General features: G+C 37.9%; 1 protein-coding gene across 5 annotated transcripts in view; it reads right to left on the reverse strand.

Moving 5' to 3' along the window:
• SLC4A4 (solute carrier family 4 member 4) overlaps positions 1–26,784 on the reverse strand; it is a 385,984-nt gene that overhangs the window by 163,014 nt on the left and 196,186 nt on the right. For all 5 annotated transcript variants that reach the window (XM_025386057.1, XM_025386053.1, XM_025386055.1 and 2 more), the window contains one exon: positions 7,014–7,090. In XM_025386057.1, coding sequence (XP_025241842.1) covers positions 7,014–7,090 — 77 coding nt within the window. The remainder of the gene's footprint in view (positions 1–7,013; positions 7,091–26,784) is intronic.

Raw genomic sequence — 26,784 nt, forward strand, 5'->3', positions numbered from 1 at the left:
AAAAAAAAAAAAAAGAATGATTCCCTATATATATTTACAATTACTATAAAGTTTTAAAAACTGTACTCAGATGAACTAAGAGTGTTCATCACAAGGTATTGCTGTTTTCTGGTTTTGTAACAATTTGCCACTTCCAAGAAGAAAAATGTTCGTTTCTTTTATGAAGTCTCTGTCAGATGTAAGTAACTTGTGATGTGAGAGTATACGTCCATCAAAGATTATTGCTGACAGCATGCTACTGTTCTCTGAAATATATTCTAGGTATATTCCTGGTATTGGCATATTGGCAGAATGCTACATATTGAAAAGAGAAAAAAGTGACATCAAATGTAAAACACATGCCAGTTTATTAAGATATGTAATAGCTACAATTTCTTCGGTTAAATGTTGAATACAGGGATGCAGTGCTACCAGAGTTCAATTCTTTCATAGGAACAGGTAAGAATGTGGCACAGAATCCCTTTTTGGCTGTTCTGTCCCATTCCTACACATCCTGATGCTCCTTTCTGAACCATAAAGACTAAGAAGATTTCCCGTTACCATTCCTCAGAGAGGACTCCAGTGAAGGTTTCATGAATCATGTGTCATTAGCCAGTTGGCATGCCTGATGTTAGCCAACAGTAATATCAAGAGGACCACAGGAGCAAATATAATTACTCAGAAATTCAATCTCACTATTCTTGGTGGCTTACACCCACTTCTAGTGCATTAAATATTTCAATAATTAATATTTACTAATTAATAATGTAATATAATTAACAGTACATGGATGATCTTTTAACTGGGAAACTCTTTTTCTTTCTTACAATATTTCTACAGCAGAGAAGAATTTCCTTTGCTGATAGTAATAAGGTCTTAATGGCTATAGCTAACACATTAAGAAATGGGCTCTTATGGGTCTGCGAGCTCTCATTTTAATGCAGTGGGGTACTCATACAATACTTAATATAGGAATAACACCAGATGATCCAAAACATTCACAAATTTCTCCATCCTATCACATTGTATCTCTAGTGAGCTTTTTAAAATGTAAATCAGAACATACAACACTCTAGGTAAAAATCCTAAGAGAGTGTCTCACTGCACTTAGAATAACATAAAAAGGGCCTCCGGCATATTTTCCCGACTTCTCTACCACTGCGCACCTGCTACATTTGCTCCAGTCACTTATGACACTTTTTTTCCTGTTTCTTGAATACACCATCTTCATTTCTGCCTTAGCTTTCTACTCTTGCTTTTTGCTCAGCATAGAAACCTCTCTCTCCAGATCCTCTCCTTACTGGCTAACCCTCTTCCCTAAAATAGTTTTCCTGTACCTCTCCACTTTACCCTGCTTTATTTTCAAGATAGCACTTATGATTATGTGAAATTATCCGACGTATTTATTGTTTTTCTTGTTTACTGTCTCTCTCTTCCCAAAAGCATGGAAGTTCCATGAGTCAAAAGATGTATCTGTTTCATTCACTTCTGGAACCCACAACTAAGAACATTTTCTAGCACAGAATATACATTTTGAATGAATGAATGAATGAATGAATGAATGAATGAATTCAAATCACAGCTGCATGCAGTGACGGGGTGTTTTAGGAGTTCAAATTCATTGTAGCTGCAGTTAATTAAAACCATAGCTCTAAATTTCACAAAAGGCTCCTTTTTTCCTAAAATAATACACGAGATAGAGTTCAGTTTACTTCATATAGGATCATCTGCTTCATTTTAAAGCTGATACAAAACCCATTCTAAAATGAGTACTAATTTTCTATTCCAGACAAATAGCTTTTAAGAATGTACAACATTAATAAATGCAGAGATGCAACTGTCCCAATTTTAAAATACATACGTTCTATAAATCGGTACTAATATCAATGCTTCTCAAACCCCACTAATCCCTGTCAACTGTTTAAGCTTTAAGAATATGGGAGAAGCATAGAATGGGAAAAGGAAGCTATCTTAAGCCAAATTTCTCGTAGAGAGGGAAAAGATAATGACAAACATGTTTTGTTAATTAGCTAAGCACAAGCTGTTCCCCTGTGAAAGGGGCCCAAGGATATCATTGCATGGCTGTACAAGTGCCCCTCAGGGACACCTGGCTGAAGGAAAGCTGTAGGTGCTGAGCCAGAGAGATGCTCACCAAAGTCACCAAAACTGTAGTGACTAAGGACCTCTAAGGACCCTAACTACCTTCTCACAACACGCCTTTGTTCTTAGGTTTTCACAGATGTGATTCCATCTGGAGCTCCTCTGACACAGTAATGTCTCACTGCTCCCTGAAAACATGCTAAAGACAATTATTATAACCTCAGAAGACATGAAGCTTTCTTAGACACTGTACCTCCTCTGAAGGGTGAAGTAAGACCACCCATATTCAGTGTGAACTGTAGGTTTTTTTGACTGAGCCATGGAAAGAAAAAGGAGGTACTTTTGTCCTTTTCCTTCACTGTGAGCATGAAATAACTATAATGCTAAGAGAAGCTTTATGTGAGCCCTGGGATGGAACTCTATGTTCAAAATCATGAAAAGAAGTCATCTCAGTGGACTGGGTTGACTCACTCCTATATCATGTATGTGTAAGAAAAGGATTGGGGGTTATTTCCCCAATAATCACAGGATGTTTCCTTCTAGATCTCATTTTAAGATAGTTGTGGCATAGCAACTTTAAACTTATACATGGTTTAATGGTTTCATCCTCATACTTTCTGACAAAATACTTAAATTCAGGTCTATTTCTTTAAAAGACCAAGACTTCAAACATAGGAATCAAGGCAGCAAAATATATTTAAACATAATAGGCAATAGACAGTGCTAAAAATGATCCTAATACGTTTTAGAAATTAACCCTACACAAAACTCCACCACGAGACCTATGGAATAGATTCTCAGATTAGCCAGTTAAATAATGAATATCACAGAAATAATAACCAGATAAGCAGTTACAAGGTTATGTGGACCTCAAGTGTCCCCCTGAGAATCTGCAGGCTATTTCTACATCTACTGCATCCACTGCAATCAACAGACTACAATTTCACTTGAGGTTGGACATGTAATTGTGAGATGTTATTGCATTATTAATCAACCTGGAAAAAGTCAACTTTTTTTAAGCCATTGCACCACTAAGCACAGTATTTCTACAAGAGTTAAAGCTAAGGGGTAAAATGAAGAAAAAGGCTCTTTCTTATTCTCATAGCTGAAGCCATATTCATATGAAAACTGTAACTAAAGCCACTGCAGTTGATAAGCACCCACCTCACATGTAAATTTTTAAAAGAACAGAAAAAGAATAAGAAGAAATAGAAAAATAAATCAAAGGTAATCAAGAAATATAATTAGATAATGTAAAAAAATACTCCATAGCAACAAAATAGAAGAGATTATTTATGTAGATTTACAACTAGATGAACTCCAGATGTATTTTTTAAATCTATTTCTCCACAGGTGTTTTTCTGCTTAATAAATATAACATCCAAGTTGGAATATGGCTAAAGCACTGAATCACCTAAATTTTGGCTATGCTCTTCTTCTGCTGTTAACTATTTTAAGCCATTTTTCAATAAAGCAGCCGCTACTGAAATCGTAAGCACATAGGCTTGGCAAAGCCAGAAAGAAAAAGTGCAGCCCACAGATTTGTTTCTTCTGTTTTCCCAAAACAGAATCTCATAAAAAAATATGCCCTCAAATTCTGTCACTATGTAGCTGTCAGAAAGAGCAATTCTGTTCCTCTTCATAACTCTGAACATTAAACCCATTCTTTGTGCTACTAAGAAGTTAGACAGCTCCAAGAAGTTGCAAGGCACCATCACAACTGTTCAGATTGTATCCAGGCAGAATAATCAGTCAATCAGAAATTTCAGTACTGGTCAGATGGAAGATTTTGGGGCCAACTTGGACAAGTACACAAGACAAGTTTGAGTTTACCGCCAAGATCACTTCCAGGACACTGGCTAATTAATTATAAAAGCTTTCTCAAAACAAATATAAGCCTGGAAACCTTTTTTTTTCCTGTCCAAACAGAGAAAAAATGGGTTAAAAAATAAATAAATAAAAGCCAGGGTTTATCACAGCTTCATCTTACTTGCAAATCCACTTTCCTTTTTCTTGCCCTAAAATGATCCAGGAGTTTTTGTATTTGAAGTTACCAAAATAGTAGGTATAGAAACTGAAAATGTTAGTTTGATTTCTGTATCTGTACCTTTGGTTGTAGAAGAGATTATGAATTAGTTACAAAAGCCTCTCTTCAAACTCTGGTAGGAAGAGAGAATGGAGTTCCTTCCTGAAGAACTCATTGGATTAACTATAAATCCTGTAATAGACACAAATTAGATTGATAGTTGCTCTTATAATTATATATTCATCAACCTTCCTTTGCTGGCTTTGAAAACAAAAGGAACATTCCTGAATTAAATTTTCCTCGCTTCATCTTAACATGAACCTTGATCACTATGAGATGCTAGTGAAAGGCACTGAAGATTTTGGTTTTAAAGACTCCATTCTCATGGGCTTTATAACAAAATCAATACCCATAAAAAATGTTCCACATATTTCTTCTACTACTGGAATCAAAATTTTATGTAATATGCATCTTAAGCCATCAGATTTCTTCTGCATATGCCCAGATATTAAAAGACCCAATAAGTTAGTAAATGTATCTGTCAGCATTTACCAGCTGCTTCTTGTCAAATTCCTGGCAAGAGGAGAGCTGCCCTTAATAAAAGAAGGCTTCCTCAAGAACTCAACAAGATATTCCTAAGCCTAATTAGTATACCGCCTTATCCAGTACTAAGACTCATAGCAAACCTTACAAATAATCAGCATGGCTTGGTAAACAATAAATGGAGACAAAATGTGCGAAATAGATTTAAGAAAACTTCTAGTGGCCTGAGTTCTCCCTTTTCCACTACAGATATGTACCTACCAATGTACCCATATTTAAATGCTCTTCTTCCTGATCATTTCAAGAGGTAGATAGATGAAAGGAAGGTGACAATCCACATTAGCATCTGAAGGAGCAGCTCAAGGAGTCAAGAATTTATCTCAATGTAAAGCGGGAGGTAAGTAAAGAAATTAGTCCTGACCTAAACAGAGTCCCTCTTCTGGGGAACACAAATGAATAAATGAAGACAAGATGGATAACTTGAGATTTCAGAGCATCATAAAGGTCATCAAGAAGTCCTGAACTTAAAATGATAGGAAGCCATTATCCATTTTTAATGTAGAATAGAAAAATGAGAGCAACTATGTAAAAAGTATACTGAATTGAGAGAAAATGGGGACAGGGGATCAATTCCAACAGCTTTTCTAGCAATTCAGATCTGAGATGATGAAGACACTACTAGGGAGGAAGGGAGGAAGGGAGGGAGGGAGGGAGGGAGATATGGAGGAGGGGAGGGAAGGGGAGGGGAAGGGAGAATAGAATGGAATGTACACCCTTCCCGTACTTTCTAAAATTCACCAAGGCCTAAAAACCTCTATGACTACAAGTGCTGTCAGTTAAAGAGGAACACCATCATGAATATGGCTTTTTGGAAAAAATCAGCAAAGTGTGAAAAGAGGAATCTTCAAACTCACCCACTTAAAAGGCAGAAAGAGAAAGAACAAGTCATCCCTCGGTATCTGTTGGGGATTGATTCCATGACCCCCATCAGATAACAAAATTGGACAATGCTTAAGTCCCTGATATAAAATGGCATACTAATTTGCATATAACCTACACACATCCTCATATACAGTTTAAATTGCTCTAGATTACTTATAATACCTAGTATAAATGCTATGTAAACAGTTGCTATGATGTATTACTTAGAGAATAATGACAAGAAAAAAAGTGTGCATGTGTTCAGCACAGACACAATTTTCATTCTGTCCATGGTTGCTTAAATCCATGGATATGGAGGGCTAACTGTACAATTAGCATATCAAGCATCAAGCCAACTAGAACCATACTCTTCTACTATATCAAAAGACAAATGGTAAGTTAAAAGAGCAAGAATCAGATATTTGATTTTCTGAGGTGAGTTATATATTATAGTTTCCTCTTAGCAAAGAACAAAACTAGTGTCCATCATCACACAACTAGCCAGTTTTGGAATAAGTAGCAAGACCAGATTTTCTTGCTTCATGTTCCTTCTTCTTTCCAGTATATGCTACTTCCCCTTCAACCCTGGGGAAACAGTCTTAAGATTTCTATGATTTTTTAAATATGCTGCTTTCATTTCTTCAAAACTTTGAAATTTTTTAATTTAGGAGGCATCATTTTTCCACATGCTATATTCTTAAAATACAATTTTCTTGCACAGATATTTACTCAGATGAAAGAAAAAACGGCCCAGTTTACACCACATTCTCTTCAAAAGAAAGCAAACAGATATTCAAAACCTGATTGCTCTTCATTCAACTATATGTTTTAACAGACAAACAAATATATATGGTGCGATCTCAGCGCACTGCAACCTCTGCCTTCCAGATTCAAGCAATTCTCATGCTTCAGCCTCTGGAGTAGCTGGGATTACAGGCCTGTGCCACCATGCCTGGCTAATTTTTGTGGTTTTAGTAGAGACAGGGTTTCGTCATGTTGGCCAGACTGGTCTCCAGCTCCTGGCCTCAAGTGATCTCCCCACCTTAGCCTCCCAAAGTGCTGGGATTACAGGCGTGAGCCACTGTGACTGGCCAGTATTTCTTTATAATTTACCAAAATACTTTTTTCATAAGTTATCCCACTTAATCCCTAGAATAAACACAAGTCAGAGGTTATTACTATTTTAAAGCTGAGACAACTATTTCTCTAAGATTTTAATTGTCCAAGTGAATAAATCTGCAACAGCTGAAGTAGACTGAAATTTTTCCCTTGTGATTCCAGCTCCCTTCACACACTGCTTCTCCTTCTCCCAAGGAAGGTGAAAACTGTTGTCTGCACATAAAGGTCCATTTTAAGTGAAGCAACCATCACCTCTAATCCTTTCTCAGCATCTTTTAGATATACGTTCTCTTACATTTCAAAGAAGCAAGAATTTTTTGCTTACCTGGTCCTTCTCCGGTTTATCAGAAATATCATTCAGACTGGAGGAAGTCAGATTCCTATGGGTCATGGCTGGGCTACCTGGAAAAACACAAGTAAACTCTAATTAAAGACTTCTTTTCAAGAACACAAAGATTGTGATGGTATACTTAATAAAACACTAGTAGATGATGATGGAAATGGTGATGATACTTTTAACCACTCTAGGATTCTTCTGAAGAGTTTTCCAGAGTCTAGGTTGGAGTTCAAACATAGTTAAATGCAAAGTATATAAAATCCCAAATACCGTAGTTAAGACTTATTGCCTGGTTCAATTTCAAGGTAAGCTAAACTTTGAAAGAAACTTCTAAGACAATAAGCATAAAAATAAATTTGTTCCTGGTTTTGTTCACTCTTTATCATTGCCATTTACATACATGCGAATCTATCTGGTTTCCTTTCCTTTTCCTGTTGCCTGCAGAGAGCAGCTGCTTCCTCATCTTCAGCAGGGCTGACCCTGGATGCCAGGCCCAGACCTCCTCTCCCCGAGGCCTTGGCAGCCCTTCCTAGAACGCCACTCACTCCGATCCACCTGAAAAGTCTTGGTCGAAGTGTTCCCTTCTCTGGCTAACACTTGGATCAAGCATATTTCTCCTTAGTGGGCATCTGATTTAGAATCCTCACTCTTTGCCTCAATGTAGTGTTATCACAGGATCCCTTACTTCTCTGCATTTCCATTTGCCAGAATAAAATAAGCATATCCTCTTTTCCCCCTTAACATGTTAAATCTCTTCTCCAAGTGAAGGGATGGATGTCATCGGAATACTACATGGGAACCAATCTCCCTGACCACATAGCAGCTGCCAATATGGTTCACTGGTGATCCATCCAATGATTTCAGACACTATCATACATGAATAGAGAGGAAGGACATGTAGAAGAGCCACAGACTGTTTTCAAGTAGACCATGTTAATCAACAGAATATTGAACTTTCATTCTGCAGTTGGACCTGAAATTTCTAGACTTGCTAAGCAAAAAAAACTAACTTTTCAAAGCCAAGACGTTTGACCCAACTGCTGCAGGGTGCTGAGTAATGCATTCATCCTTAATCCTCAATGATCTGACTCAGGCTGGTCTTTACAGCAAAAGGACAAGGGTTGAAAAGAAGCAACGAAGTTCTAACATAGCTTCACATTTGCTTGCAAATAATTCTTTAGATTACAGACTTTAATTCCTTCAGATAAAGACTTCAACATATAATTTCACAAAAGACTAAAATCTACCCCTAATAAGTTAATGCCTACATAACAGCAGCTCTTTAAATATAATTCCTTTTAACTACCAGATCAGAAAAATTGTAATTTCCTTGAACTGGCAAGACAGGATATTTTCCACTCTGTTGCATTTCATCGAGTAAGCATGGCCTAGATCTCTTAAATCTTTTACCTGGTTGGGTGTTTTATTCTAGGAAAATTTAAGCACAGGGCATTATTCAAAGGAAAATAACATTTGAAAATGTGCTTTATGTGCAAAATTAAAAGAACCCCTTTGCAGGGCACTTTTTCTTCCTTGAGCCACATATTAGATTTCTAGTGTCCACTCAAAACAAAAGACACTAGGTACAATCTTGAATGCCCCCAACTAATGCTGAGATTGAAACTAATAGAAAATGATGAGTACAGACAATTTTGCACTTTATATTTAAAAACAAAACCAGCTATTTGGACTAACTGGGTAAAAGTTCTGCCTGAATAAGTGAAGAAATATGAATTATACAATCCTAAAGCAATGAAGCCTTAGCAATCCTAATCATAAGTTAAAAATATCTTATGTAAATAAATAGGTAAGACAAATTTCTACTCATCAAATCATTTATATGTAAGTGGCAGTACTGAAATAAATTTAAGTCAGTTTTCCATTAAGTAATTTAAATTTCCTAGCCAATAGCCTAAAGTCATTGATTTGCTATAGGCACTCTTTATAAATACTGTAAAGGCACATTTCAGCCCAAGCGCTGTCCTAACTGCTGCAAAATCTGAATAGGTAGAAGCCAAATTAATGAGGTTTTCATTATAATGGTAATCTTGATTGATGTGACAGCTTTTCCAAGAAACCTTATATACCCATCATTCTTTGCATTTCTGAAAGACAGTGATAGTACGGCTATCTATATTTATACTATATGAGGAGCAAGAGAAAGGTGCAGGACAAGAAAAATGCAGGAATCAGATGAGGAAGAGAAGACTAGTATTAAGAAATAATCAAATCTGTTTCCTCTCCTAACTTTCTCTGATTCTCACTGATAAAAGTAATTAATATTAACAGCTTCACTAACGCTTAACACTGCAAGAGTCTGCTAGTCAACATTTCTAGTAACTAAGCAAGATGATCAGCATTCTTCAATCTTTTTCCATCCCCCTCCCTACCAAACTCCCCATCCTGACTTCCCAAGACCTTGAGGCAGAGACAAATCCTTCCCAATGCTCTAAATCAGTGGTTTCTATAGTGAGGTCTCCACACCAGCAATATCCACATCACCTGTAGACTTGTTAGAAAGGCAGATTATTGACACCCACGCAAGACCAATTCTTTATTTTATTTTTCTCATAAGTGACTGGGGTACAGGCAGTATTTGGCTATGTAATTTCTGTAGTGGTGATTTGTGAGATTTTGGTGTAGTCATCACCCAAGCAATATATACTGCACCATATTTGTTGTCTTTAATCCCTCAACCCCTCCTACACTTCCCCTCAAGTTCCCAAAGTCCACTGTACCATTCTTATGCCTTTGCATCCTCATAGCTTAGCTCCCACATACCAGTGAGAACATAAGACATTTGGTTTTCCATTTCTGAGTTACTTCACTTAGAATAACGGTCTCCAATCTCATCCAGGTCGCTGCAAATGCCATTAATTCATTCTTTTTAAGGCTGAGTAGTATTCCATCCTATAAATATACCACAGTTTCTTTATCCACTCATCAATTGATGGGCATTCAAGTTGGTTCCTCGATTCTGCAATTGTGAATTGTGCTGCTATAGTAGTTCTACTTTTAGTTCTTTAGGGAATTTCTACACTGTTTTCCATAGCAGCTGCACTAGTTTACATTCCCCTCAGCAGTGTAGAAGTGTTCCCTGATCACTGCATCCACACCAACATTTACTGTTTTTTGATTTTTTGATTACAGCCATTCTTGCAGGAGTAAGGTGGTTTTGCATTGTTACTTTGATTTGCATTTCCCTGATCATTATTGATGTTGGGCATTTTTTTCATGTTTGTTGGGCCATTTGTATATCTTCTTTTGAGAACTGTCTATTCATGTCCTTAGCTCACTTTTTGATGGGATTTTTTTTTTCTTACTTATTTGTTTGAGTTTGTTATAGATTCTGGTTATTAGTCCTCTGTCAGATGTACAGAATGTGAAGAGTTTCTCCCACTCTGTGGGTTGTCTGTTTACTTTGCTGACTGTTTCTTTCGCTGTGCAAAAGCTCTTTAATTAAGTCCCAACTATTTATCTTTGTTTCTATTGTATTTGCTTTTGGATTCTTGGTCATGAAATCCTTGTTTAAGCTAATGTTTATAAGGGTTTTTCCAATGTTCTCTTCTAGAATTTTTATAGTTTCAGGTCTTAAAGTCCTTAATCCATCTTGAGTTGATTTTTGTATAAGTTGAGAGATGAGAATCCAGTTTCATTCTCCTATATGCGGCTAGCCGATTATCCCAGCACCATTTGTTGAAAAGGGCGTCCTTTCCCCACTTTATGTTTTTGTTTGCTTTGTTGGAGATCAGTTGGCTGTAAGTATTTGGGTTTATTTCTGGGTTCTCTATTCTGTTCCATTGGTCTATGTGCCTCTTTTTATAATAGCACCATGCTGTTTTGGTGACTATGACCTTTTAATATAGTTTGAAACCAGGTAGTGTGATGTCTCCAGATGTGTTCTTTTTGCTTAGCCTTGCGTTGGCTATGCAGACTCTTTTTTGATCCCATATAAATTTTGAAATTGTTTTTTCTAATTCTGTGAAGAATGATGGTGGTATTTTGATAGAATTTGTGTTAAATTTGTAGATTTCTTTTGACAGTACTGTCATTTTCACAATATTGATTCTACCCATCTATGAGCATGGGATGTGTTTCCATTTGTTTGTGTCATCAATTATTTCTTTCAGCAGTGTTTTACAGTTTTCCTTGTTGATGTCTTTTGCTTCCTTCATTAAGTATATTCCTAAGTTTTTTTTTTTGTTTTTGTTTTTTGTTTTTTTTTTGCAGCTACTGTAAAAGAGGATGCATTCTTGATTTGATTCTCCGTTGAGCTGCTGTTGGTGTACAGAAGAGCTAACGATTTGTGTACATTAATCTTGTATCCAGAAAATTTGCTGAAATCTTTTGTTAGTTCTTAGAGCTTTCTGGAAGAGTCTTTAGGGTTTTTAATGTAAACAGTCATATCATCAGCAAACAGTGGCAGTTTGACTTCCTTTTTACCGATTTGGATGCCATTTATTTCTTTCTCTTGTCTGATTACTCTGGCTAGGGACTTTCTGTGTTATGTCGAAAAGGGGTGGTGAGAACGGGCATCCTTGTCTTGTTCCAGGTCTCAGAGGGAATGCTTCCAACTTTTCCCCATTCAGTATTGTGTTGGCTGTGGGTTTGTTATAGATGGCTCTTATTACACTGGGGTATGTCCCTTGTATGCCTATTTTGCTGAGAGTTTTAATCAGAAAGGGATGCTGGATTTTGCTGAATGCGTTTTCTGCATTTATTGAGATGATCAGGTGACCTTTTTTGTTTTTAATTCTGTTTATATGCTGTATCACATTTATTGACTTGCATATGTTAAACCATCCCTGCATGCCTGGTATGAAACCCACTTGATCATGGTGGATTATCTTTTTGATATGTTGTTGCATTCGGTTAGTTAGTATTTTGTTAAGGATTTTGGCATCTATGTTTATCAAAGATATCAGTCTGTAGTTTTGTTTTTTGATTATGTCCTTTCCTGGTTTGGGCATTAGGGTGATGCTGGCTTCATAGAATGAAATACCTTCTTTCTCTATCTTATGGATTAGTGTCAAAAGATTTAGTACTAATTCTTCTTTGAATATGCCTGACAAATTCTATCAACACTCTGGGTATGAGCGGGGAGGGTGGACACCAATGTGCATTTTAACAAGCCCTCCAGGGGACTCTGAATCATGCTGAAGATTGAGAACCACTGCTCTAAATAAACCAGTTATCTTAACAGTATCTATACTAGTCGGAATCTAAGTTGAAAGAAGTATAAATGTTGGAGGGGTATTGCCAGAGAGGTAAGTCTAATAACCTTGCCCTCCTCCAAGCTACTGCTCTAAACTATCATATCTCAAGCAAATCATTAACTTATCAACCTTGTCACATAAGCACACAAAGAGGTTATCTGGCTTTTCCTCTGAATCCTCGCCTATACAACCAAATAAATAATTTTGTTTTCGAAACTCACTGTTTAATCAGCCTTTTCCAGAAACATATCACTCAAATCCAAGAAAAAAAAAAGATGAGGGCCGAAAGAGATTATCGACCAGATTATACATGGGAATTAGAAATTTGTGTGTGGCTTTTTTGCTAACATGGGAAGGTGTTAAAAAACAGGTCCCTAACAACATTCTTGTGAATATTTTACATCTGACATTTCAGAAGACATATTGTCAGAATAAATCAGTGTTTTCTACTTAGATTTTGGCCTATAATGTAAACACATTATACTGCAATCCTGAGCAAGTAAGGATGCTAGAGAAAAACGTCACCTTGCACCAAAAAGGTGAAATACAAGTGTACCCTAAAGTATGTTGCTTCTTGGGCAAGTGGTGATTCATTCACTCAAAGCTACAACCAATAGGCCCTTTCCACCTAAAATCCAGGGCGTAAAAACATCTTATGCTTGTTCTTGGTCCAAAGAAACTTTGTGTTTTTTAAGATTCCTTAAAACAAAAAAGAAAGAAAGAAAGAAAGAAAAGCAGAAGAACCAGTCTCAAGTGCATAATCATAATTAATTTCCATATCACTATTTTCTGGCCATAAGAAAAAGAAAGCTTTGCAGAATCGTATTTTCAAGCAGTTTCACACAATCAGAAACAATTTCATTTTCAAAGTACCCACTTGGCAGGTACATACTGTTGCTATAAAAATTAATTACATTCTGTACTGAGTTTGAAAATCATTGTTATTCTTTAGCACACATGTAGCAATTCATAAAGTTCTTTGCAATTATAACTATTAGTTACAATAAAAAGGGGTGAGAAGAATCTATGGCACAGAAAGAAGATATTTGAATGTGTATATATTAATGTAATACAACGACACATAAATGTCCTCCTCACCTCATACCTCCATAATGAGCCAATAGAGAACCCAGGGACAAACTAAAACAAAGATCTCATGGCCTATGAAATAAATTGAATTTTTTTTATTCTTAATATTAAATAACATTTGTAGCACAAAAAAGCAACTAAGATAACTTACATGTAATAGACATACAAGTGGATCTGCATGTTCTTGTCAGAATATTTGGAGGTATGGGTCTGATTTTCACTGCTTGGGACCATAAAACTAACAATAAATGTCCTTTCAGAATCATGTATGTGTTCTACACCCACATTGACTCATTGATGTTCTTTCTTCTCCCTTTGCTGGCATAACAAACCTACTAGAAAATGTCTATAAGAGTAACGGTCAACTAATCTTTTTGAGTACTAGGTACCTGAACTCACATTATCTTACTTAATCCTCATATCAACACTGTGAGGTTAGTTTGATAATAAACAAACAAACTTCAAGGAGGTGAAGTTCATGGTCACATAGCAAGCAGTAAAACCATAATGGAAACATGGCTCTCATAATGCCAATCCCACTGCCTCTGAGAAGGAAACATCTCTCAGTGTTATTTGCATAAACACATAAACTTCATCATGGCTAATAAAGAGAAAATGTAATGTACAACCACAGAGAATATATTATATTTTCATGCCAATTATGTGCAGAATAACATCACTAGAGAGGTTTAAGGCAGTTATGTTCCTGGTTTCCAACTTAGCAGTTCCAAAAATGGAGATGGTATTACTCTACTTTCTCATTTTCATAAAGAAAACAAGGGGGGATATATTGAACTCAGCCACTCTGTTTGCCATTCTAATTAAATACTTGTCGCAAACCACAGCTCTGTGACAAAGGATGCTAAAGGCAACAGGAATATAATGGTAAAAGAATTACACCACATGCTTCTGAATGTCTTCATTCATAGCCATAGCCAAGTGTTTGTAAAATTCTACAATATACATACAGCCTATTCTCCATTATTTCTATGCTAGTTTTCCATATTTCAGGTTACTTCAGTTCTAATTTCTTCCCATTTCACTCACTAAAAACAGGAATAAAATGGGACAAAGAGAACAAATCACTTAGGATATTTACAATGAGTTTGACTGACAAAGTCTGGAAGGAAGGCTAAAAGAGAGTTTGGAATTCTGTGAGACCAGTTTCCTAGTTTTAGATGGCAACAGGTTATTAATAGCTTTCACCCACAAAAAAAAAAGTAATAATAAAATAAAATAAGCATGTCATTATGGTCCCCAACTCACTTCGATCCCCCATACCCTAAATAAAATACAAAAATATTTTAAATATTAGACTAAGGAAAGTTATTATAAACATATCATTAGTCAGAAGGTGCCCTTTGGAGGAACTTCAAAACTAAGAAAAAATCAGTTTTGGCATTTTTACTTGTTTCCTTTTTAATTGTTTTGTTTTGTTTAAAATATTTTTAACATTTGTTTTTATTTTATATAACGTAAACTCCAAGAGCCTACAGGCAAGACCCTTGGTTTGTCTTGTTTGTAGTTATAGCCTCAGACCTTGGCATTAGTGGCACTTAATACTTTGTGAATGAATAATAGTAATGGGGTATCATTTTACCTCCGTTTGGAGTTACTACTATAAACACTACTGTGCAAAGTCCATTTCCTATGGAGGGAGATGCTGTGTGCACACTCCAAGAGCCTTCAGACTTGGACAGCCTTAGAGTAAATAAGTAAGAAGTTTGTAGCTGGCCCAGAACTAACAGAACTGAAAGACTCTGCCAAACTGGCCCAAAGCCTGTCGTTGAGCAGAGGGAAAAGAAGAAGCAATAAAGAGGAAAAAGAGAAATTATCTGTGAAGAAGGAATGAGGATATGAGGATGGAGGAGAAATAAGGCTGAGTGTCAGGATCTCAGCTAAAGGAAAGGAGAGCCTGGGGTAGAGAAAAGCTGGGAGAAACTAAAATAACTCAAAGCATTCAAAGCATATGATTGTCTTGGAAAGTGGAGCAAATGTGGAGAAAAGAAGACATCAAAAGGCCCAGATAACTGTCAAAGTATGTGAGTAAAGTTGAAGCCAAAAACTGATGTCATTCCTAACGTATGAGACAAAGATAATAGAGAGGATGTCCTTATATGGAGAGCTGGAAGTGTGTAGAGGTCAAGTCACAGATACCTGCATCAATGAGGCTTCATAAATACTATCCTCTTATTTTAAAAGCCATTCCCTGCCCTTCGGGACCTTTGTTATCTATAATCCCCTTGATAATCTATTTAACCTCAACTTCGTTGACCCTGTTCATTCCTGTTTTTTAATTTTCTGGCTACTCTGCGGGCCTTTCCCAAGAGTCAGTGTTAGGTCTAATACATCTCAATATCAAATACAAAAGTTCCATCTCTTCTAATTCTTTCAAATTTCAACCAGCAAAAGCAAAATGCTCTAATTCATTGAGAGTCTTATTCTAATAATATTGCACTGGATACATCATTTTTATTGTGATCTAAAACAGGCAGCTTAGGCCAGGCATGGTGGCTCATGCCTGTAATCCCAGCATTTTGGGAGGCCAAAGCAGGAGAATCACTTGAATCTAGGAGTTCAAGACCACCCTGAGCAACACAGTGAGTGCCCATCTCTATAAAAATGTTTTAAGTGTTAGCTGAGTACGGTGGTGCACACCTGTAGTCCCAGCTACTAGAGAGGCAGTGGGGCAGGGAGAGGACTGTTTGAGCCCAGGAGTTAAAGGTTGCAGTTGGCTATGGTCACATCACTGCACTCCAGCCTGAGCAACAGAGCAAGACCCCAACATGAATGAATTAATGAATTAATGAATAAAATATAATAGGCAGCTTAATTTCTTAAAAAATATTTCACTCTCTTTCTCACACACACTTATATTAATAGGCATACAAAATTTATACTTAGCTGAGAAAGCATTCAAAAGACATATAAAGACTGCAAAATTTACTAAACAAAAAAGTCCCTATAATGTACTTCAAGGAGTCTGTGGTCCCTGTGATTATAGTACTTGTGATTGTAGTTCTCTTCCTCTGTCTCATATTCACACACACATACAGGAACACACATATATACATAGACACACACCCACGCACACACACAACATAAAATTATGAAGAAAATACTATTCCCTCCCCAAAATGTGATGAAAACATATAAAATAATTTGTGACCTTTTTATCTCCCAAAAGCAGTAAGAGAAAAGAATAGTACTTTCAGCAAGCCTATTCTAGCTAGTTAAAGGCTAAGAAGGAAAACCTATCAATGGTGGAATATAACAGAAGTAAATGAGCATCTCGCTGTCTTCATTCCAAACAGCCACTGACCCAGAGTGATTTTCACCAAATGCCCCTAAGCCAAGGTAAAGAGGATCTTCAGTAGGTTTCTGCAGCCACATCATTCCAAGGACACATACACAATGTCTGATTTAGATAAGTTTGATCTACTCTCATATATATGTAGACATCAGCCCCAAGACATAGTAAAATTTCACTGATTCAGATGAGTGGAAGAATTCTCCGATTTGATGAGGCATCCAAATTAAAAACACTTTAGGCTGGGCGCAGTGGCTCACGCCCGTAATCCCAGCACTTAGGGAGGCCGAGGCAGGCAGATCACCTGAGTTCAGGAGTTTGAGCCCAGCCTGACCAACGTGGAGAAACTCCATCTCTACTAAAAACACAAAATTAGCTGGGCATGGTAGCGCATGCCTATAATCCCAGTTACTTGGGAGGCTGAGGCAGGAGAATCGCTTGAACCTAGGAGACAGAGGTTGCGGTGAGCCAAGATCACACCATTGCACTCCAGCCTGGGTAACAAGAGCAAAACTCTGTCTCAAAAAAAAAATATATATATACTTTAAGTAGGCTACTAATTCAAAATGGTAAACTTAGTATGTGACACAGTAACTGGGTTTATCTCCTCAACCTTCCTAGATACTTTAAAAATGACAGATTCACAAAAAATACTTTTTTACAAAAGTATAAAGCCACACCAATGAAAAGAACAGATAGAAGACCAACATAGACAAGAGACTCTGAAAACTTTCTGGACGAAGAGCACATAGAATAGTAGAACATGACACCATTTATGCTATTTGGAAATGTCAGTGTAAAACTCCATGCAGAAGGACATGGAGTTAAAAAAGAGAATATCTTCCCTGCAAAACTCTGAAGAAACTCACATTGGAATCTGCCAAGTACAGTGGAGGCAGGAGTAAGGGACAGGCTAGAAAGGATTCAAGGAAAGGGATGGATTCAACAAGTATAACACCACCCCTACTGGGCAGAATACCCAAAGCCAAAGCATTTACACTGCAGGGCTCTGCTAAAGAAGTATTCAGAAAGACCAGGGCAATCAGCACAGGTGTTTGTATCTCACAGCAAAGTCTTCTGAATTCTTGAGCTTACAGCACCCCTCAGAATTACGCTTCCTGCTTACACTAAAGCAAATACTCTTTTTGAAATGCAAATGTAAAACTGAGCACCATCAGTGGTTTTAGAGAGGAAGCCCAAGACTAAAACCCATACCTTAAATAAAAAAACAGGCAAAAGAATTGCAAAAAAGAAATATCATTTAGAAAACTTGAAATAAAAATTCTAATCAGCTTTTAGAGATTTGAGAAGATACTGTATCCACAAAACATGAAGAGATAGCTATGAAAAATAGAACAAGGAAAAGATTTTAGACTAGACCAATAATTACCTTAAAACCTATATGTATGAGATTATACACATAGCAAAACACAAAACAAAACAAAACCAAAAAACCCTCAATACAACTGTTAGAAAATATTATAACAGGAGTCTTCCAAAGAGCAACGGAAGAGGGGGTAAAGAGCCAGAAAACATAAGAGAATAGATAAGAGGTCCAGGAACCCCATTATCTGATTATCATAGTTCTAGTAAGCCAGAACAAGGAAAATTGTGGAAAGAACATTATCAAAGAGAGTATAATATCCCAGAACATTATCAAAGAGAATTCAAGAGCCCAGAGATAAAGGACATATTTCTTCAGATCACAAGGACACCTAGGGAAAAATAAAATAAACCAAAAAAAAATTTAAAAAATTCTTGTATGTAGATGAATCATTCTGAAACTTTTTTTTTTTTTTTTTGCTGAGACGGGGTCTGGCTCTGTCGCCCAGGCTGGAGTGCAGTGGCGCGATCTCGGCTCACTGCAAGCTCCGCCTCCCGGGTTCACACCATTCTCCTGCCTCAGCCTGCTGAGTAGCTGGGACTATAGGAACCCGCCACAATGCCCAGCTAATTTTTTTTTTTTTTTTTGTATTTTTAGTAGAGATGGGGTTTCACTGTGTTAGCCAGAATGGTCTCAGTCTCCTGACCTCATGATCCATCCACCTTGGCCTCCCAAAGTGCTGGGATTACAGGCGTGAGCCACCGCGCCCAGCCGAATCATTGTGAAACATGTTAACACTAAGGATGGAAAACAAATCCAAAAGTGTTCTATCTAGAAAGGAAAAGCTATAAGAATTGGATTTTGGAATTCTCTTAAGCAATGTGGAATGGTAGAAGATAATGGGAACAAGACTTCAAAGGACTAGAAGAAAATTATCTTCAATAAAGAATCCTATATGCTTCCAAATCATCAATTGAGTATGAAAAAAATAATATAGAAAAGCTGGGGCCAAAAAAAAACTCCAAAAAATTATAACCTTAATTTGTCCTTTTATACAAAGTTATTGACAGTGTGATAAGCAAAATGAGGGAATGAACTAAGAAAAAAGAGACACATGGTCTCCAATGCAGGATGACAATGAAAGTCCATGCCAGAATGTCCATTGTGCAGTGGTCTGGAAAGCAATCGGTCTGGTAAAGCAGGAGGGCAATGTAGGGAAGAGAGGAACTAATAGCAGGGGCAGATCTGCAAGGAGATATCAAGGGATTCTATAGGTGTATTAGTATCCTTGAGATATTGAAAGAGCTTAGGAATGTAGTAACGATAGGCAATATTTTAAATGTAATCTAAAACTCCACATTTAAGAAAAACTACTCAAAAGAAAATGTACTTACAGTTCATTACACAGCTTTAGAGTAAACCATATTCATATAGTCATGATATAAATTCTATTCATGTATTTCTAACATTAGAACAAACTGATAGAGAAAGCACAAACTTTATAGATAAGAGACAAGAACATAAATCTAAAGGCCGGGCATGATGGCTCACACCTATAATCCCAGCACTTTCGGAGGCTGAGGCGGGTGGATCACTTGAGATCAGGAGTTCAAGACCAGCCTGACCAACATGGAGAAACCCCGTCTCTATCAAAAATACAAAATTAGCCGGGCGGGATGGCGCATGCCTGTAATTCCAGCTGCTCAGGAAGCTGAGGCAGGAGAATCACTTGAACCCGGGAGGCGGAGGTTGGCAGTGAGCCAAGATCACGCCACTGCACTCCAGCCTGGGCAACAAGAGCGAAACTCTGTCTCGAAAAATATATGTATATATAAATCTAACCTATATTGACAATAAAAAGTACAAGCACCAATGACAGAAGTCTAGAAAGGAAGCAGCAAAAAGAGAAGCAGCAAAGAGTAGGGATGCTAACATCCTTTTTTTATTTTTTCTTTTCTACTTAAAACATTTTTATTATTATTATACTTTAAGTTCTGGGGTACATATGCAGAACATGCAGTATTGTTACATAGGTATACACGTGCCATGGTGGTTTGCTGCACCCATCAACCTGTCACCTACATTAGGTATTTCTCTTAATGCTATCCCTCCCCTAACCCCCTACCCCCCGACAGGCCCCAGTGTGTGATGTTCCTACATCCTTTTTTTTTTTCACAAGGTAAGAAGTCAAAAGATGCTGTCGGCCGGGCGCGGTGGCTCAAGCCTGTAATCCCAGCACTTTGGGAGGCCGAGACGGGCGGATCACGAGTTCAGGAGATCGAGACCATCCTGGCTAACACGGTGAAACCCCGTCTCTACTAAAATACAAAAAAAATTAGCCAGGCGAGGTGGCGGGCGCCTGTAGTCCCAGCTACTCGGGAGGCTGAGGCAGGAGAATGGCGTGAACCCGGGAGGCGGGGCTTGCAGTGAGCTGAGATCCGGCCACTGCACTCCAGCCTGGGCAACAGAGCCAGACTCCGTCTCAAAAAAAAAAAAAAAAGATGCTGTCAATATTTGCTACAAAAATAGGTTTTTGTATCAAATAATAAAAAAGAAGAATAAGTTTACTACTTAAAATTACAAATGCAATTGATAATGTATTAGAAATAATAACACAAGCATATTTGAAGGAAAAAAGGTGTACAAATGAGGTAATTTTTTTCTTTTTTCTTTCTTTCTTTTTTTTTTTTTGATGGGGGGACGGAGTCTTGCTCTGCCACCAAGGCTTGAATGCAATGGTGTGATGTGGCCTCACTGCAACCTCCTGGGTTCAAGCCCCCTCCTCACTGCTCTAGATTTATAGCTCACAAAACATGACTTGAGAAAACGCCATTCAGTTGGCTTCCTCATGCAGTAAACTCCTCAGGTCTTGCTGACTGCACATTCATTTAACTGATACACTCTTAGCAATCGATGACTGTAGGACACCCACAACTCTAGGAGTAGCCTCCAGAAAAGAAGAGCACAAACACCTCTGGACCCATAATGCCTCTTTCACCCAAGCGGCCCTGAAGACACTGTAGACCAAAGTGCTGTAAGTCTGAGAGAGAAGAAAGGTAGGGTACAACCTGTCCCATTGTGCACTTGCTCATACACTCATTTTCTCATCCTTGGAGAGACTAATTATGCAATTCAGCCAAAGTGACATCTAGGGTCCAAATGATGTGATAGCTTCAGGACCTCAAGTGATCCTAGAGTTACTCTGGAAAATTCTGTTCAGAGCTATGACAGGCACAGCATTTCCTTCTTATTGAAAAGCCCAAGTTGAGCTGAGATGCTCGCAGTTCTTGGCTGATACTATGCTACTCCTAAATTACATCAAGTTATCTAGTTCTAAGAAGTCCCAATGGTGAGAATATTTGGCTCTGCAACACAGACCTGCCTAATACTACCTGCTGCAGGCATTGTTTTTCTGACTGGAAGGCGACAGAGTGGGGGCAGTAGAGGAGAAGACAGTGAGCGTGGTGGTTCACACTCTCCTTTCTGGAGGGGGCTAATGGATCCATAAAGACATATATAAAAAGAATTAGGCCAATATGTTATTAATATCATAGAAAAAAGACAAAGTAAGAAAAGGTAGTAAAATGGGAATAAAAATATCTTCTCAGGATGGTGTAAGGATTAAGCAAGCAAACACATGTGGAAGTGTCTTGCTCAGCTCTTCAATAGATGTTAGTTTTCCTCTCCCTTTGTCCTGCAATCATGTGCATAAATCCCTCTGAACTCAAGATCCTTAGGAAACAGTAAACTACATTTGCCATGGTGCGATCCCATATACTCACCATTTGTAATTTTCTAGTCTAAGGAAATGAGTTCAGAGAACTGAGAGGTTGCAGTTCTAATTCCTATCCTGAGGTGGGGGTTGAAATCTTAAGCTGACTTAAGAAATGAGGACTGAGACCTAAATGTAGTTGTTATTCATCATACAGAGGGTATGTGATGACTTTAGGTAAACCAATACAAGAGAGCTTCTAGGAAAAATGTTAGATGTCTCACAGACTGCACAGGTCATTAGCAAGTATTTACTTGAGAAACCAATGCAGTAAGTACCTCGCTTATTTACGTATATACATCACGGATGTAGAACATTCTTTAATGATAATTTCTAATATTCTCTTGAGGAAAGTATGGTCTTAGTTCATTCTAGTATCCGTCACTCTGGTTTGAAGGCAATATATACTTTCCTATATTTACTACTAAAGCAGTGTGGAGAATGAATTGGGTAGGAAAAAAAGAGCAAGTGGTAAAATATATGAATCACCATACAAAAAAAGCTGTGGGAATGCTTCACTGGGCCTAGTTATGCTGGTTAAAGATTGTTTAAGTCAGTGGGCAAAGGTGCATTTTAAAAACTTCATTTTCTGCTGAACCAAGGTAAAGAAAAAAGCAGAGAATGAGAAAGAAATTCATATCAGAATCAGTATCAAAACTTTGACTTCAGAAATTCCTCCAGTACAGCACTACTAGAACTTTCTCACAGCTGCACATTATCTCTGGACCAGGAACACAATACAGTGGGAACAATGAGTTTAGATACCCCACAGGGTGGGTTCTCTGGAGGCTGGGTATGCTATCAATGTGGCTCATAGAATCACAGAGTTAAAGGGCAACTGGAGCTCATCTAACCAACTTCTCATCCACGCAGTTTCCCTCCTCTAACATTATACATAGCCAGTCTCCCAATATCCATTTACATACTCTCAGTGACAGGAAGCCTGCCACTTAATGAAGTGATCCATTTCATTGTAATAAAGCTCATTTTTATGTGGTAAACTGCTTCAATATCCCAGGTAAGCAGCAGCATTTGCACAGACCAAGAAAAAGTACGAGGATTGTGTTCAGAGTGCCAACCCAAGTACACAGATGCTCAGGAAAAGCTAGTTTTCACTTAAATATGTATAGCTTCTATTAGTCGCCTTAGAAATCATGTATGTCTTCATATGTTCCCAAGCTTAGCTTGGATTGTTCATAAAGAGGCCCTCACCTTATCTTTTATAATCCTCTAGCACTGGAAAGTTGGTCCTTGCAGTCCTCATCCCTCCAAAAAAAAAACTAGTGTACAAAGATCCTTTGAAGAAAAAAACCCTGCTTCCTCATATAAGAGGACTATATCTTCACCAACAAGGCTTTGCCAGCCTGAACCTGGGAAAACTAAAACTTTGATCAGATCATTGATTTTTTTTGGAAAACAAATGGACTACAAAAATTGCATTCACTCCTTATCCAAAAGTATCAGGAGTCTCAATAAAATGTCTTCTTCACTAAAATGATCACCCATAAGGCCTAGTGCATTCTCTGAAGCAGCAAAGCAAAGTCTACTTTCCTCTTTATATTTGTGCTGAGTGAGCTCTCATGAACTAACTAAGCTGCCTTTTCTCCAGTTCCTTTAATCAACACTCCTATGGCCATGTCTAGATCTCTCACTACCTAACCACCCCGTCGATGGTCTCTACATTCTCATTCTCCTCCTTCAGATGTGAACCACTTTCTCTACAAGCACTTCTCACTCTGTTCACGATAACCTCAGCTTCATCCAGTTAACTAGTCCAGTTACCATAAACATCACTTGTTCTTTGGTAAAACAAACAAACAAACAAAAACAGTCTAGTGAGCCGAGATCACACCACTGCACTCCAGCCTGGGTGACACAGCAAGATGAGTCTCCAAAACAAAGGCCTAACTGGTAGCTCTCTAAGATAGGGACTGTGTCTGCCTTAATCATTGTAAATTCCCAGCACCTAGCTGAGTAGGGAGCAAACAATAGTACTCAAAAATATTTAAATGAATGAATGAATTGATGATCTGAATGAATTAGTATACTCCCCAAAACTCTACCCCTATAACTGGATATGATAAAATTATCACCACTAAAGGGAGAAGGAACCTTCCCAATCTGAGGTTATGATAATCACTGTTACTGAAGACAACAGTCACAACTCTGTTGGTCATTATTATAATAATAACAAATACAACCTGAGCCACTAGCTGGGTAAGAGGAAGTACCACTTTCTTACAAGCTCTAGACACTTCCCTAGAAACCCAGACAAAAAATTCAAAGATGCTCTCAGTAAAATGGAGAAATAATTCAACCTTGAAACCTACAGCAATTTCCAAAATCAAAACCCCAGCTTAAATGTGTGCTAGAATAATCGATTTTTAAAGCAAGACATTTAGGAAATAATTGAATTGATCCTGTTCTTCGTCCTCAAAAAGGATGCTGCATCTCTGTTACATTCACCTAGTAAGACTGCACTTCGATTTGTAACCATGGTTACTGCTTGCATCACAGTGAATGGCTCTTTCTGAGGCAAAAGCTGATCACAGCCCATAATAGTAAGTGTGCTCCAGCTGTTTCCTGGGGTTGATAAGAATGGGTCTCAGAAAACAGAACCATTGCAGAAAATTACACTTCAGAATGCCGGCTTGTTGCCCTTCATTGAGAAACACCAGGCATTTCATTTTCTGACTTGAAACAGTAAAATACTGAGTCATCAGTGTCTACACTTCTTATTAGCAGACAAGAGCAGCATCTGTGGCTGGAAGTAAGGAAACCTGAGAGTAGGGAGAACAAGAAGCAGAGGGAGGAACAGCAAGGAAATGTGCCATCTGGAGTCTACATACCCAAGTTCGAACCCTGTTCCCCCCAACTACCTGAGTGACCTCAAACACTCCTTATCAGATAGGCAAGATTACAGTGGAACAATCTTTGACTCTCATGGCTTAAAACACCAGTGATATATTTCTTACTCATGATGATAATCACTGTGGATTGGCTGGGGGTTGGTTCTGCATTTGTGTCCTCAGGCCAGGACCCAGATGCATGGAGCAGCCACTCTCTTAAAGCTTTCCTGGGAAATGACCTCCATCACTCCTGCCCACATTTCCTTGGCCAAAGAAAGTCATGAGCTCACATCTAACTTCAAGTGCGTTGAAGAAGTAGGGTCCTCATACGTGCCCAGAAAGAGACAGACCTGGAATATTGGTGAATAGCTCTAATGACTACCATAAATACTTAAATTCACTGAGCCTCAGATCCTTCATCTGTAATAAGGAGTGAGTGATGCTTACTTCAGAGAAATGTTTTGTGGGAACGGGTTTAATAAATGATAGCTGGAGTAGTCATAGTTGCCCTGGTTGTGGTATATCAGTCATGGATAGAATGATCTAGTCAGTAAGAAACGAAGGTCCTGACCAAGAATCTAATTATCAAATTCTACTACTATCAGCAGCCACAGAAAAGCAGCAGAGCTTCCCTCATGTCACTAAGTCTGGTCAGTTTTTTTGGGTGATAGGAAGACTACAATCTGATCAATTTAGAAAAATCATTCCAGCTCTAGGTTTACATGTTACCTCATCTTTTCTCTCCCTTTCAGGTTATGTGTCCATTTAATCAACAAATATTTATGAAGTACCTGTGTGTCGGGCCCTATGTTAGACCCTGGATGAGGAATAAATCAGTTTCTTCAAAAAAGCCCCAAACTATGCAAGAGGAATCACAATTTGTGGCCCAGTAACAGCTCCAAAAACCACCATCACCACCACCAGAAAAAAGAAAACAAATTCATACAAATAAAGAAATCTAGATTAATTTGAGAAATTCTTCATCATTCCCTCCAAACTGTTTTGTTCAATAGTCAAAAACAAAAATGGAACTACCTTATTGTTCAGAATGTTTGTCTTGGGCTAATGGATATTACACATTCTGATTAAGTAGATACTACATATTCTATTTCCTCTTTTATTTGTTTTCCAATTTACTAAGTTCTTAAAGATGATCAGAACACATCCTCTCCATACCAATTGAGTGGAAACAAAAGAGATACAACTGTGACTGACACTGCATGGTTAGCAAATAATTTAAACATGGTAAGAAACAGGTGGATGAATCTGTCAAGTCCAACATTTACTGAACATCTACTAAGCGTGTGACATTATGTTTGGCACCAGAAATACAAAAATGAATGGGTTGTGCTCAAGCTCTTTAGATACTTTGCCAGTGATGAAGGAAACATATTTGTACTATTGTATAATGATAAGTCAATGGGGAAAGGGAGTTTGGGTTATGATAGCATAAATAAAGGAGAGTTACTGCAGTGGGATGGGAGGAGGAGGAGATAATGAGAGATATGAAAAAAGTCTCCTGGGGGACATAAGAGCTTTAAGGATAGGTTAAATTTAGTCACATCAAGTGTGGGCAATTGGAACAGCATGAATAAGTGATAGAGAGATTGCAAGGCATGGAATCTAAGTATATAAAAATCTAAATTACAAGAGCTTGTAGTACAAGAGTGAGAATAGCAAGAGATGATTAGGGGGTTAGGCAAAGACCAAGTCAAAAAGCATTCCACAGGCTAGAGAACACAGGCTTGACCTTATAAGTATTAGCCAGGCTAGGGAACATGAGCTTGAGTTTTAAAATGATAGAGAGTCATCACTAAAGGTTTCTGAGCACAGGGATGTGTTGTGTTCATAACTTAGGTCCTTCTGGCACTTGTGAAAGATGAATTTTAAGAAGTCAGAGTGAAGGTGTGGAAAACAAGGATATTCAAGTGGTCCTACAAGAGATGATGATAAAAACCTGAATTAGGACAGTTGTAATAGTCAGGGATGGGTGGGAATAAATCAGAAGTAAAATTGCAAAGAGTATGGTTACTTAAGAATATAGAGGGTGAAGGGCAAGAAGGAGTCTAAGATGACAGGGACTTTTTGGCCTGACAAGGGGATGAATGAGGATCTATTGAGGTGGAGGATGCATTAAGAGCAGTAGAACTGAGATCTGAATTACCAGGACAAGTCTAAACACAATAAACATTCAGCTTA

The sequence above is a fragment of the Theropithecus gelada genome, chromosome 5, assembly GCF_003255815.1.
Source record: "Theropithecus gelada isolate Dixy chromosome 5, Tgel_1.0, whole genome shotgun sequence".
NCBI lineage: Eukaryota > Metazoa > Chordata > Mammalia > Primates > Cercopithecidae > Theropithecus > Theropithecus gelada.